This window comes from Hemitrygon akajei, unplaced genomic scaffold (genome assembly GCF_048418815.1).
Source record: "Hemitrygon akajei unplaced genomic scaffold, sHemAka1.3 Scf000076, whole genome shotgun sequence".
Classification (NCBI taxonomy): Eukaryota; Metazoa; Chordata; class Chondrichthyes; order Myliobatiformes; family Dasyatidae; genus Hemitrygon; species Hemitrygon akajei.
In genome coordinates this window covers 2,909,802-2,923,231 of record NW_027331962.1, presented here as the reverse complement: position 1 = coordinate 2,923,231, position 13,430 = coordinate 2,909,802, and the positions used below count along the sequence as shown (strand labels likewise).

The following is a 13,430-nucleotide window of genomic DNA, read 5'->3' as shown; positions in this document are numbered from 1 at the left end:
TCCATGATATTAACCCTGATCCTGAAAATTTTTATCTGGCTGTTGTCTCATTTTTTTTAGATCTGTTATTCATCATCCTCATACTGTCCTCGTTCATATCAATCCAAGTGCGCTCCAGTGCACATGGGGTTTTCCAGAAATTGCTATTTAAGTTCTTATTCTTTTGCATATTTTCCAGATCTGTTTCAGACCAGGATATTTTACCAAAATTATACATCAATATGGGCACAGTGAGTGTTTACTACCTTCGTTATATTTTTACTGTTCAGCTCTGTTTGGCAGATTTTCTTGATCCTTGATGTAAATTCAAAGTTTGTTCAGCCTAGCAGTAAATTCAGATTTTCTTCAGCTTTGAAGTACATTTTGTTGGAAGGTTTTCCTTTATCATACTATTATCTATTTTCTTTGCTTATATACATTTCATATTCTGTTGCATTGCATCCCGATGCTCTGTTTGATATTCTACCGGCTCTATTGCACCTTTCTTTATGTTTAATCACGTTCTGTACTTTCCTAGTCTAAAGTTCATGCTTATATATTTGGAAATTAGTTCCATTATTTGAATTGTTTGTTTCAGCTTTACTGATGCAAGAGCAAATAATTTCAAATCATCAATGTATATCTGTGTCAAGGTATAATTCGTATTTTTTTTCTGCTGAGATACCTGATTTTTATCTGTTTCTGTAAATTATGAGTGGACTTAATGCTAGACAAAACCAAAGTGGGCTGAGTGAGTCGCTCTGGAAAATCCCTCCATTTATTTTGATAGTGGTCGTTGTTCCTCTGTGGTTGTTAATAACCATATAACCATATAACAATCACAGCATGGAAACAGGCCATTCCGACCCTCCTAGTCCATGCCGAACTCTTAATCTCACCTAGTCCCACCTACCCGCACTCAGCCCATAACCCTCCACTCCTTTCCTGTCCATATACCTATCCAATTTTACCTTAAATGACACAACTGAACTGGCCTCTACTACTTCTACAGGAAGCTCATTCCACACAACTATCACTCTCTGAGTAAAGAAATAGCCCCTCGTGTTTCCCTTAAACTTTTGCCCCCTAACTCTCAAATCATGTCCTCTCGTATGAATCTCCCCTACTCTCAATGGAAGCAGCCTATTCACGTCAACTCTATCTATCCCTCTCAACATTTTAAATACCTCGATCAAATCCTCCCTCAACCTTCTACGCTCCAATGAATAGAGACCTAACTTGTTCAACCTTTCTCTGTAACTTAAGTGCTGAAACCCAGGTAACATCCTAGTAAATCGTCTCTGCACTCTCTCTAATTTATTGATATCTTTCCTATAATTCGGTGACCAGAACTGTACACAATATTCCAAATTTGGCCTTACCAATGCCTTGTACAATTTTAACAGTACATCCCAACTTCTGTACTCAATGCTCTGATTTATAAAGGCCAGCGTTCCAAAAGCCTTCTTCACCACCCTATCTACATGAGACTCCACCTTCAGGGAAATATGCACTGTTATTCCTAGATCTCTCTGTTCCACTGCATTCCTCAATGCCCTACCATTTACCCTGTATGTTCTATTTGGATTATTCCTGCCAAAATATAGAACCTCACACTTCTCAGCATTAAACTCCATCTGCCAACGTTCAGCCCATTCTTCTAACCGGCATAAATCTCCCTGCAAGCTTTGAAAACCCACCTCATTATCCACAACACCTCCTACCTTAGTATCATCAGCATACTTACTAATCCAATTTACCACCCCATCATCCAGATCATTTATGTATATTACAAACAACATTGGGCCCAAAACAGATCCCTGAGGCACCCCGCTAGTCACCGGCCTCCATCCCGATAAACAATTATCCACCACTACTCTCTGGCATCTCCCATCTAGCCACTGTTGAATCCATTTTATTACTCCAGCATTAATACCTAAAGAGTATTATTATAGGATGATTATTTTACGCGAATGCTTCATCAGTTGTAGAAATTTCACAAGTATTGTATGAATTTTATATATATTTACAACTTCTCTTAAACACACGAGGAACAGAATCAGATGTTTTTTTTGGATTGACAATGTAACACTGAAAGTTTTCTGCTTTCCACAGGGTTTGAAATAGAGTTAGATAATCTGTTATCTGTTGTTCAAACCCGAATGGTATTCTGTCTGCTCTCCTGTGAGTATATTGTGGTTATCTAAGTTATCTGAGTTTTTATTAGGTACGAGATGTACGATGATATAATTTTAGATATAAAATTGTCTTATTATTATTAAGAGCCAATAATAACATAGTAGGTGACCATTTAGTAGTCTTATAAATGCAGAATAAAGCTGTCATTGAGGCTGGTGGTACAGACCTTCAGCCTTTTATATGTTCTGCCCCATGGGAGTATGACAGAGAGGATGTATGAGTTGGTTTGGGGTTCAGTAGCAAGGCTTTGGGTTGGGTTTGTGTCTTGCCACCTTGATTGAGTTCCTCCAGGAGGTGACAAAGGTGACGGATGAACTTACACATGGATATTGTCTACTTGTATATTGGTAGAGTGTTTGACAAGGTCCCACATGGGAGGTTCATACGGAATATTAACATGCTTGAGAACTGTGGGGAATTGTCCTGACTGCCAGGGACACAAACTGGGAGAAATGTCTTGGCTGGCGGGTGGTGAATCTGTGAAATTATTGTCATAGACGGCTGAGGAAGACACTTCATAGGATATATTTAAAATGCAGGTTGATATGTTCCTGATTAGGAAGAGCGTCGACGTTTACTGGGATAATGGGGTAAAGAGGAATTGAAGAGCAAATTCACTGAGCCGAATGGCTTAATTCTGCTACTAGGTCTTATGGTTTTAGGGAGCATCTGGAGTATTGTGTTCACTTCTGATTGTCCAGCTCTTGGAAGGATAGGAGAGGGTGCAGAACAGGTTCATCAGGATGTTGCCTGGATTCGGTGGCATGTGCTACAAGTAGAGGTTTGATAAACTTGGTTTGTTTATTCTGGAGTTAGAATAGAGATCTGACAGAGGTGTACAAGTTTGAGAGATATGAGTCTGGGTCGACAGCCTGTAATTTGTTTGTTATTTCTTTTCATATGACTGGTGTCTAATACCAGAGGGCATTTGGTTAAGGTGAGATGGGGTAAATTTACAGCAATTGTGGGTAGTTTTTAACAGATTTGTGGGTGCCTGGAATTAACTGTCTGGGTCAACATGGCTTTGTGAAGGGAAGGTCGTGCCTCACGAGCCTAACTGGGTTTTTTGAAGAGGTAACAAAAAGCAGTTGACGGAGGTACGGTAGTAGATGTGGTCTACATGGATTTTAGCAAGGCATTTGACAAGGTCCCTCACGAGAGACTCATCCAGAAAATCATGAGGCACGGGATAAGTGGAACCTTGGCTGTTTGGATAAATAATTGGCTTACAGGAAGAAAGCAGAGGGTAGTAGTGGAAGGAAAGTATTCTGCCTGGAGGTCGGTGACTAGTGGAGTGCCGCAGGGATCTGTCCTGGGACCCCTGCTATTTGTGATTTTTATAAATGACCTGGATGTAGAGGTGGAAGAATGGGTGAGTGAATTCGTGGATGACATGAAGATTGGAGGAGTTGTGGATGGAGCTGTAGGTTGTCGAAGGTTACAAGAGGATATAGACAGGGTGCAGATTTGGGCAGAAAAGTGGAAGATGGGGTTCAATCCGGATAAGTGTGAGGTGACGCATTTTGGAAGGACAAACCAGAATGCTGAGTACAAGTTTAACCGTTGGTTACTTAAGAGTGTGAATGAACAGAGGGACCTTTGGGTTCAAATCCATACATCCCTTAAGGTCACTGCACGGGTTGATAGGATAGTTAAGAACTCCTATGGGAGGCTAGGCTTCATTAATAGGGGGATTGAGTTCAAGACTAGAGAGGCCAAGTTGCAAATCTACAGATCTCTGGTGAGACCGCACTTAGAGTATTGTGTTCAATTTTGGTCACCTCATTATAGGAAGGATGTGGAAGCTATGGAGAGGGTGCAGAAGAGATTTACCAGGATGTTGTCTGCTTTGGAGAACAAGTCATGTGAAGCAAGGTTAGCAGACCTGGGACTTTTCTCTTTGGAGCGTAGAAGGATGAGAGGGCACTTGATAGAGGTCTAAAAAGTTATGAGAGGCATAGATAGGGTGGATTGCTAGAACCTGTTTCCCAGGGCACCAATAGCAAACACTAGAGGGCATATGTACAAAGTTAAGGGAGGGAAATTTAGGGGAGACATCAGGGGTAAGTTTTTTACAAAGGGTTGTGGGTGCCTGGAACAACTTGCCAGGGATGGTGGTGGATGCTAAAACATTAAGGGTATTTAAGAACCTCTTGGACAGGCACATGGATGAAAGTAAAATAGAGGGTCACGGGGTAGTGTGGGTTTAGTACTCTTTTTAAAGGAATACATGGGTCGGCACAACATCCAGGGCGGAAGAGCCTGTCCTGTGCTGTAGTATTCTAGTGTCTAGAGTCTAGTGACTAGGGTCATGTCAGAGGCAACGATGTTATAGATGCTCCTAGTTATACATGAATGTGCAGGAAATGCAAGGAAATGGTAAATAATATAAGAAAGGATACCAAAGTATATATTTTTTCTTTCCCAGATATATAAAGAGTAAAAAAAGGGAGAGGGTCAATATCGGACCACTAGAAACTGCTGTTGTAGTTGCAATAACGGGTGAAAAGGAAATGCCAGACAAACTCTGTGCAAGTCACTGGCAGAATTCCAAAAGGTAAAGATCATCAGCGAACAGAGTTGCGTGTAGTGCTATTACAAAGGAAAAGGGGCTTGGAAGCTGAAAGGTCTGAAGATAGAAAAGTCACCTGGACTGGGTCGTACAGTGTATCAGGAGACTGCCTAGGGTGTGTTGGGATTCCCAGAGCGTGAGGACCTGGAGTGAAGGCTTCATCAGAACCAACAGCTGGATTAATAGAAAAATATATCGTAGAATATTCAGGCTGCAAAGAGAGATTCTTTGAATTGTTACTTGAATCCAGAGTTCAGCGAATGACTAATAGCGAATTTTGATTCCCAGGCTTTGCCAAGTCACAGACTAACACTTGAGATGTGGTTTGAACTGTGCATTTCATCACTCACCTATCAGCTGAGTGGGTAATTCAGATAATCCTTGGCCGATGTTCATGTATTCCTGTGGATCAGGACCTATTTAAGTATTAAAAAAATCCATGGAAACAGAGCTAAGATAATTAAAATAGCTAAAATGTTTATCTCAATGTGCCTTTGTGTTCAGTGGGTGGTTTTAACATACCGTGTTCCTGTATTTCCCTCAGTATTCTGTCCAACTTTGGTAACTCAGTCCTCCACATCAGAAAGGATTCCCACATCGCCCTCCGGGCCCGGGAGCCTTTGCCATTCACCAAACTGAGGAAGAGTCTGGAACTCTCTGCCCGGTTTCCCTTCTCTGTCAGCTCAGTGACTTTCTACAAAAGGAAACAATGGACTTATTGTGGAGCAGACAGACAGACATGGAGAATGTGCAAGAAAGTATCTGTTCATGGCCCCGGTAGCTTCAGAACAGATGCAGTCACTGGGCTGTTGCTTCATCCTCTCTGGGTTCAGTCATTAACAGAGAAACAGTAACTGAAGGAAATTCTAAATCAATAGTGTGTAAGAATAAGGATTTACTGACACCCTGCAGTGGATGCAATGTGATTAATTTCCTCGATTTGTCAATGTGCAGCATTACATCAACAAGATGTGACAACAAGAACGGGAGAGAGGGGGGAGAGAGAGCAAAAACAAATGGATGGCGTGCATCACTGAATCGTGGCTGACAAAAGTTTATAGTTGGGTGCTTAAATCCAAGGATAAATATTGAATCGAAAGGATACGCAGGTATGTGAAAGTGTTGGGTCGAAGCTGCTGTCATTAAAAATGAAAAGTCCTGAGAAAGAGGTGATGTCGGATTAGACGATGTGGATGTTAAGAAACTGCGTAGGTAAAATGACCCTGATGGAAATTATATACAGGCGTGTTAACAGTAGCCAGGATGTGGGCTACAAATTACAACGGGGGAGAGGAGATGCATGGAAAAAGTCAATGCTAAAATTGTCACGGGGAGTTTCAATATCCAGGTAGCTTTGGAAAATCAGGTCGGTGCTGAATCCCAAGTGAGGGAATTTATAGAATGCCCATGAGATGGCTTTTGAGAGAAGCCTATGGTTGAGCCCACTATAGGAAAGGCGGATCTGGATTCTGTGTTGTGTATTGAACCAGATTTGATTAGGGAGCTTCAGCTAAATAAACCCTTAAGAGGCAGTGATCATAAAATAGCAGAACTCAGCCAGCAGGTTGAAAGGGAGAAAGTAAAGTTAGAGGTATCAGTGCTACAGTAGAATAAAGGAATTACCTCGGCATGAGAGAGGAGCTGGGCAATCATAAATTCGAAAATGACTAACAGGGACAATGGCAGAACAGGAATGGCTGAAGTTTCTCGGAGCAATTCAGAAGGTGCAGGACAAATGATCACAAGGATGAAGAATTATTCTAAAGGGAGGATGATCAACCGTGGCTGACGAGGTAGTCAAAGCAGCACAAAAGCAAAGGAGAGGGCACAGAATATTACAAAATATAGTAGAAAGCTGGAGGACTGGGATGTTTTTACAAATCAACAGAAGGCAATTCAAGAACCGTAAATAGAGAAAATATGAAATATGAAGGTAGGCTAGAGAATGATGTAAAATAGCTTACCAAAACGTCCGTCTGATATATGAAGATTGAAAGAGAGGTGAGTGGATATTGGGCCACCGGAAAATGACAGTGGAGCGGTACTGTCAGGGGACAAGGAAATGCCGGAAGATATTGGTTGGCATTTTGCGTCAGTCCTCACTGTAAAAACACTAGAACGTGCCAGATATTTGAGAATGTCCGGTGGCAGAAGTGAGTGTATTTGCAATTATTGAGGAGAAGGCGCTTGGTAAGCTGAAAGTTCTGAAGATAGATGAGTCCAGATCAACTCACCCGATTGCTTCTGAAAGAGGAGGCTGAAGTGATTGTGGAGACATTAGTAATGATCACTCAAGAATCACTAGATTTTGGAATGGTTCCGGAGGACTGATCATTTTAAACTATAGGCCAGTTATTCTGATCAGCGTTTAGGAAGATGTCAGCAGTCGATAACTGAGGATAATGTTTCGGGGTATTCGGACGCACATGATAAGAAAAAGGCCAACATCCATGGAAGGGAATTTTGCCTGACAGAACTATTGGAATTTTTTGAGAGAACAGCATGCTGGGTCGACAACAGAGAGTCAATGCAAGTTGTTTACTTGGACTTCCCGAGGACCTTTGACCAGGTGTCCCACATGACGCCGTTTAACAAGGGCCGACAGTAGGACAAGAAAGACACTGGCATAGATAGAGGATCCACGATTTTCTCCAGACAGATTTGTCTGACTGCCAGGAAGCACAGAATGGGAACAAATAGGGCTTTCTCTGGTCGAATGTTGGTGACCAGTGGTGTTCTGCAGTGGTTGGTTTTGGGACAGTTTCTTTTTCCGTTATGTCAATGATTTGTAGGCTTTATGGCCATTATTGTGGCCGTTACGAAGATATGGGGAGGGAGGGGAAGTCTTGAGGAAGCAGGGAATTCGCGGGAGGACATGGATCTATGAAAAAATGGACACATCAGTGGCAATTGGAATGTAGTATAGTGAGGTACGTGGCCATATACTTTAACAGAAATAATGAAGACGTAGACTATTTTTGAATCTGGGAGAAAATTCAGAAATCGGAGTTGTAAAGAGTCTCTGGAGACCTGGTGCAGGATTCCGTGCAGTTTGAGTCTGTGTTCGGAAAGGCAAATACAATGCTAGCATTCATTTCAAGAGGATCAGAATATAAGAACAAGCACTGGCCAGACCGCACTCGCATATTTTGATCCCCTGATCAGAGAAAATATGAACTAACAGAACCTGTGATATTAAACCAGATTTTGATGGGAATGGTTCCTGGATGCACCTGTACTGGCCGGAGTGTGGGAGGATGAGGGGGAATCTAATTGTAACCTGTGGAATATCGAAAGGCATGGAGAGGACGTGGAGATGTTGTTTCTAAGTGGGTGAGTCTAGAACCAGACGGAACAGCCTCACATTTGAGGGACGTCCATTTGGAACAGAAATGAGGAGATTATTTAACCGAGGAGTAGTGAATCTGCAGAATCCATTGGAACTGACAGCTGTGGAGACCAGGTCATTGGGTATATTTAAAACAGAGGTTGGTACCTTCTTGACTAGTCAGGTCAACAAAGTTCACTGGGAGAAGGCAGGAGAATGGGGTTGAGAGGGATAGTACATCACTCATGATGTAATGGTGGAGCAGTACCGATGGGCCTAATGGCCAATTGTGCTCTGATGCTTTATGGTCTTATGATGTATAAAGACAAAAGAAGATTAAGAAATGTCAGTGCGGCTGTCTTATAATCGAGATGGTTACTGCCTGGCACTCATACCGTAAAATGGTGACCACTTTCTGAATGCAGGCATGGGTTTCCTGATTAACTGAGGAATTACGAATTAATCATTGAATAGTCTTCAAGCAACATACATCTATGATGGAATTAAGGTAACTGAATATGGATGGGCTTAGGACATCGCTCTGAGAAATAAGAGAGGCAGGGTTTAACGGTCAAGCAGCATTTAAGGGTCGGCACAACATTGTGGGCTGAAGGGCCTGTACTGTGCTGTATTATTCTATGTTCTATGTCCTGGATCTGAATGATTGATCTCCTAGAACAGTTACCAGAAGGGAATTGGAAAGCTTTTCCATAACACGAATAATGGACAACAATTATGGAACAAATCAGCATAATTCCCTGATGGTCCACTGCACTGTAAAATAATCCCTCAGTTTCACTGCTACCAGGTCTGAGGAGTTACAGTTGTGAAAGAGATTTAACCAGTAAAGCAGATGTCTCCAGATGATGAATTTATAGATCAGCATCATATTTACAGATTACCTCTTGCCTTTGGATAATGCCTGTGTGACTCATTACAGACAGCGCCAATGAATCCCAAAGAGAACAGAGTCACTCACTTGGTTTACTATGGTTTACTAATACCACTAGGTCAGATCTAGGACATGACAATCACTGTTTGTGAGCTCCAAGGAGAGTGACCTGAAATGGTGTGTCCCTGTCTCTCATTAGTCAGATATTCAGCAAGTTAGCAGTTTTCTTTTGTTTGCCCCCTTCCCTTTCAGGAAATCCTATTGATCTTCTTCCCTTTCAGGACAACTTGTTGATTTTTTGGGATCATGAGATATCAGCTAGATCACCAGATTTATTTTATGTTTTGTGCTTTCTTCTGCCCTTTTAGATCAAACTATTGATGTTTGTGGTCATAAGATATCAGTTTTGTGCGTGATCTTTCACATCTAATCAATCTCAGAGATTTTCGAGGAAGTTACCAGGAAAGTTGATGAAGGCAAGGTTGTGGATATTGTCTACATGGACTTCAGCACGGTATTTGACAAGGTCCCGTATAGGAGGTCAGTCTAGAAGATTCAGTTGCTTAGCATTCAAGATAAAGTAGTAAACTGGATTAGACACTAACTTTTTGGAAAGAATCCGGAGTGTCACTATAGACTGTTGCATTTCTGATTGGCGCCTGTAGCTCGTGCAGTGTCACGGGAATCTGTGCTGTGCCTGTTGTTGTTTGTCATCTATATCAATGATCTGGATGAAATTACGGTTAAGAGCATCAGCAAATTTGCTGATGACTCCAACATTGGGAAGGCGCAGTGGACAAAGAGGAAGATTACAAGAGCTTGCAGTGAGTTCTGGACCAACCGGAGAATGGGTTTAAAAGGGGCCGATGCAATTTAATGCAGACAGGTGCAAGATGTTGCACTTTGGATGGACCAATCAGGGTAGATCTTACACAGCGACCGGTAGAACAAAGTGATTTGGGAATACAGGTGCATAAGCCATTGAAAGTGGCAGCAAATGTTGATAGGCTCTGAAAGAAAGTTTCTCAGCGCATTAACCTTGGTAAATGAAAATATCGTGTACGATATGATGTTGTATAAGACGTCGGAGAGGCCTAATTTGGATACTATGTGCAGTTCTGCACACCTACCTGCAGGACAGATGGAAATAAGTTTGAAAGAGTACAGAAAAAATCATTACAAGGATATTACCTGGACTGGAAGACCTAAGTTATAAGAAAACAGTGAACTGATTAGGACTTTATTCATTGGGACATGAAAGGTTGAGCGGAAATTTGATAGAAGTGTACACAATTACATTGGGATATAGATAGGATAAATGCAAGCAGGCATTTTGTACTGAGGTAAAGAGGTACTACAACAAGAGGTTATCACTAAAGGGTGAAAGGTGAAAAGTTCAAAGGGTACAAAGGTGAAACCGGTTTACTCAGAGGGTGGTGAGAGTGCGAAACTAGCTAGCAGGGCAAGTAATGCAAGTGGTTAAGAGAATTCTGAATAGATGCATGCGTAATGAGCGTATAGAGCGCCATGGCCCGGTGCAGGTCAATGGGAATAAGTAGAGTCTGTAGTCTGGCATGGAATAGATGGGCCAAAAGGCCTGTTTCTGCACTGTACTTTGCTGTGACTATGACAAGTCAGAAACACATTGTTTGGGAACTCTCGGAACCAAGACAAGCTGTGGTTAGCTGGTTTCCCTCCCTCAGGTACCGCAGTGAAGCCGGTTGGCCCAATTGACAGTTTAATACTCATCCTGGATTAATGAGATGAGGTGAAGCTTCCCGACGGTTCAGCCAAGATTTGAAATTAGTTTCAGACCGAATGCCTTTTGGAAGTCCAGATATGCAGCCACTGCTCTTACTTCACACTGATAAATACAGTAGGTGATGCAAGAAAAGGTGATGTTAAACCTGCAGTTCCCAGTGCTCCCCACCTTAAAAACTGAAACCAGATCTGCGGGAGACAAGTCAGAGATCAAAGTCTCCATTCCCAAGTCGATCTCCTAAAACGTGCAGGAGATTAATGTTGATCACTATTCCCTCTGATACCAGCAGATCAGTGACAATACAGGAACTGCACTCACCTCATTTTCTTGTCTGCTGAAATGTCCCTCCTTTGTCAACATCCAACCCAGTCTCTCAACCTTTTCTTCAATTGCTTGTTTGAGTCTGTCTCTGTAGAACTTTGTCAGTTGGTACAGTCGATATTCCTCCCCCTGTGCCAGGAGGTCGGAGATCGTAAACTCTGGCTCTGTGAATATAAAAAGGAAAATGTTGGCTTGAACTCAGATATCCCTCGTCTCCACCGCTCTCACCCAGCTCAACAAAAAACCGTGTCTTGAACCTGCCTACAGATACAAAATTGGATTAATTCTCCATCTCCAACACCATCACACTGAGCACGGAGTCCCCCTACGGCTGTGTGCACAGACCACTGCTGTTCACTCTGCTGACCCACGACTGTGCTGCAACACACAGCAAGAACGACGAGTCAGCTTACAGAGAGGAGGTGCAGCAGCGAACGGACTGGTGCAGAGCCAGCAGCCTGTCTCTGAATGTGAACAAAACAATTTTCTTGGTCCCTTGGTTCATCTAGCGGAGAATCTCAGCTGGTCCCTCAACACCAGCTCCATAGCAAAGAAAGACCAGCAGCGTCTCCACTTTCTGCAAAGGCTGAGGAAAGTCCATCTCCCACCCCCCATCCTCATCATATTCTACAGGGGTTGTATCGAGAGCATCCTGAGCAGCTGCATCACTGCCTGGTTCGGAAATTGCACCATCTCAGATCGCAAGACCCCGCAGCGGATAGTGAGGTCAGCTGAGAAGATCACCGGGGTCTCGCTTCCCGCCATCACGGCCATTTACACCACACGCTGCATCCGTAAAGCCAGCAGCATTATAAAGGATCCATGCACCCCTCGTACAATCTCTTCTCCCTCCTGCCATCTGGGAAAATGCACCGAAGCATTCGGGCTCTCACGACCAGACTATGTAACAGTTTCTTCCCCCGAGCTATCAGACTCCTCAATACCCAGTGCCTGGCCTGACACCTTACTGCCCTATTGTCACGTATATTATTTATTGTAATGTCTGCACTGTTTTGTGCACTTTATGCAGTCCTAGATAGGTGTGTAGTTTAGTGTAGTTGTTGTGTGTTATTTTTCTTTTCCTCTGTTGTTTTTTTACGTAGTTCAGTCTAGTTTTTGTAATGTGTCATGCAACACCATGGTCCTGAAAAACGACTCATTTTTACTATGTACTGTATCAGCAGTTATGGTCGAAATGGCAATAAAAAAGTGACTTGACTTGACTTGAATCTAACACTTGCCTTAAAGCCTACCCAACAATGTTCTAGGCATTACATAATAGAAGGACCACATTTAATATAAACCAGTCCATCCCCCATCCGACCCATTCACCTATTTAAATTTGGATGGGCATAAATGTTGTGACTGTTGGTAATATTCGCTTCCCAGAGATACTCTCTCCATCCTGGCGAATACATTTCCCCTGATACACATCCCGGAAACACTCTCCTCATCTGGACAGCTGCATTTCCTCCAATTCACATCCTGGAAATCCTCAGAGCAGGTAGTACATTTCCTGTAGTGGGGTAACGGCTGCCCAGTGCACCACATGTACCACACCCACACATTTTCCCTCTCCTCTGACCAACCCTCCAACAAGGCCTCACCTTTACCCTCCACCCTGCCGCATTCTGTGAGCACATCACCCTCATATTTCACTCACCCGCTCCTTCTTGGGGACTTGACAGTTCTGTGTTCAATGAGCTTCCGAGTTGACAGACAGTCGCCTCACTTGTGCCGGTTCCAGTGTCCTGATCGGTGTCTCTGACGTCACTGTCTCTGGGCTGACAGACAGTCGCCTCACTTGTGCCGGTTCCAGTGTCCTGATCGGTGTCTCTGACGTCACTGTCTCTGGGCTGACAGGTAGTCGCCTCACTTGTGCTGGTTCCAGGGTCCTGATCGGTGTCTCTGACGCCACTCTCTCTCGGCTGAATTTGCTCTTCCTCCTCTGCGGCCGGACCGCATTCCATTGGGACATCGCTCTCAATCTGACCCTGCTTTGATACCTTGCTTCCCGTGTCCAGATAATCTTCGCTCGATGATCCGCCTAGTAAAAACCTCTTCAGTCGTTTCGCTACTCGTTTCCATTTCCTACCTGAAATAAGTGATGAATTGCAGGTTATACGAGAATGATTTAGATCTGAGCAAAACTGATTCAGACTGCAATGGAGCTGAGACTCAGGCTGACCAGATTTGGAGTGGAACTGTGCTGGGCAATGTGACCCATACACCCTGTCAGGTAACCATCCCGATAAGCCGGTGACAGGACACATTTACTCCCAGTAAAATACAGGATAGGCACAGTAATAATAATCACAGCAGTTGAATGCACGGATGACCACGGGATCATAATGCACCGGTGTCCGGTGATACCGGG

General features: G+C 43.2%; 1 protein-coding gene across 1 annotated transcript in view; it reads right to left on the bottom strand.

Annotated features, from left to right (window-relative positions):
• LOC140722386 (NACHT, LRR and PYD domains-containing protein 3-like) overlaps positions 1 to 13,430 on the bottom strand; it is a 120,076-nt gene that overhangs the window by 106,346 nt on the left and 300 nt on the right. The window contains exons 2-5 of the mRNA XM_073037138.1: positions 12,717 to 12,837; positions 11,051 to 11,217; positions 5,273 to 5,444; positions 5,101 to 5,166 (exon numbers count right to left, since the gene is read on the bottom strand). Of these exons, the coding sequence (XP_072893239.1) occupies positions 5,101 to 5,166; positions 5,273 to 5,444; positions 11,051 to 11,217; positions 12,717 to 12,837 (526 nt within the window). The remainder of the gene's footprint in view (positions 1 to 5,100; positions 5,167 to 5,272; positions 5,445 to 11,050; positions 11,218 to 12,716; positions 12,838 to 13,430) is intronic.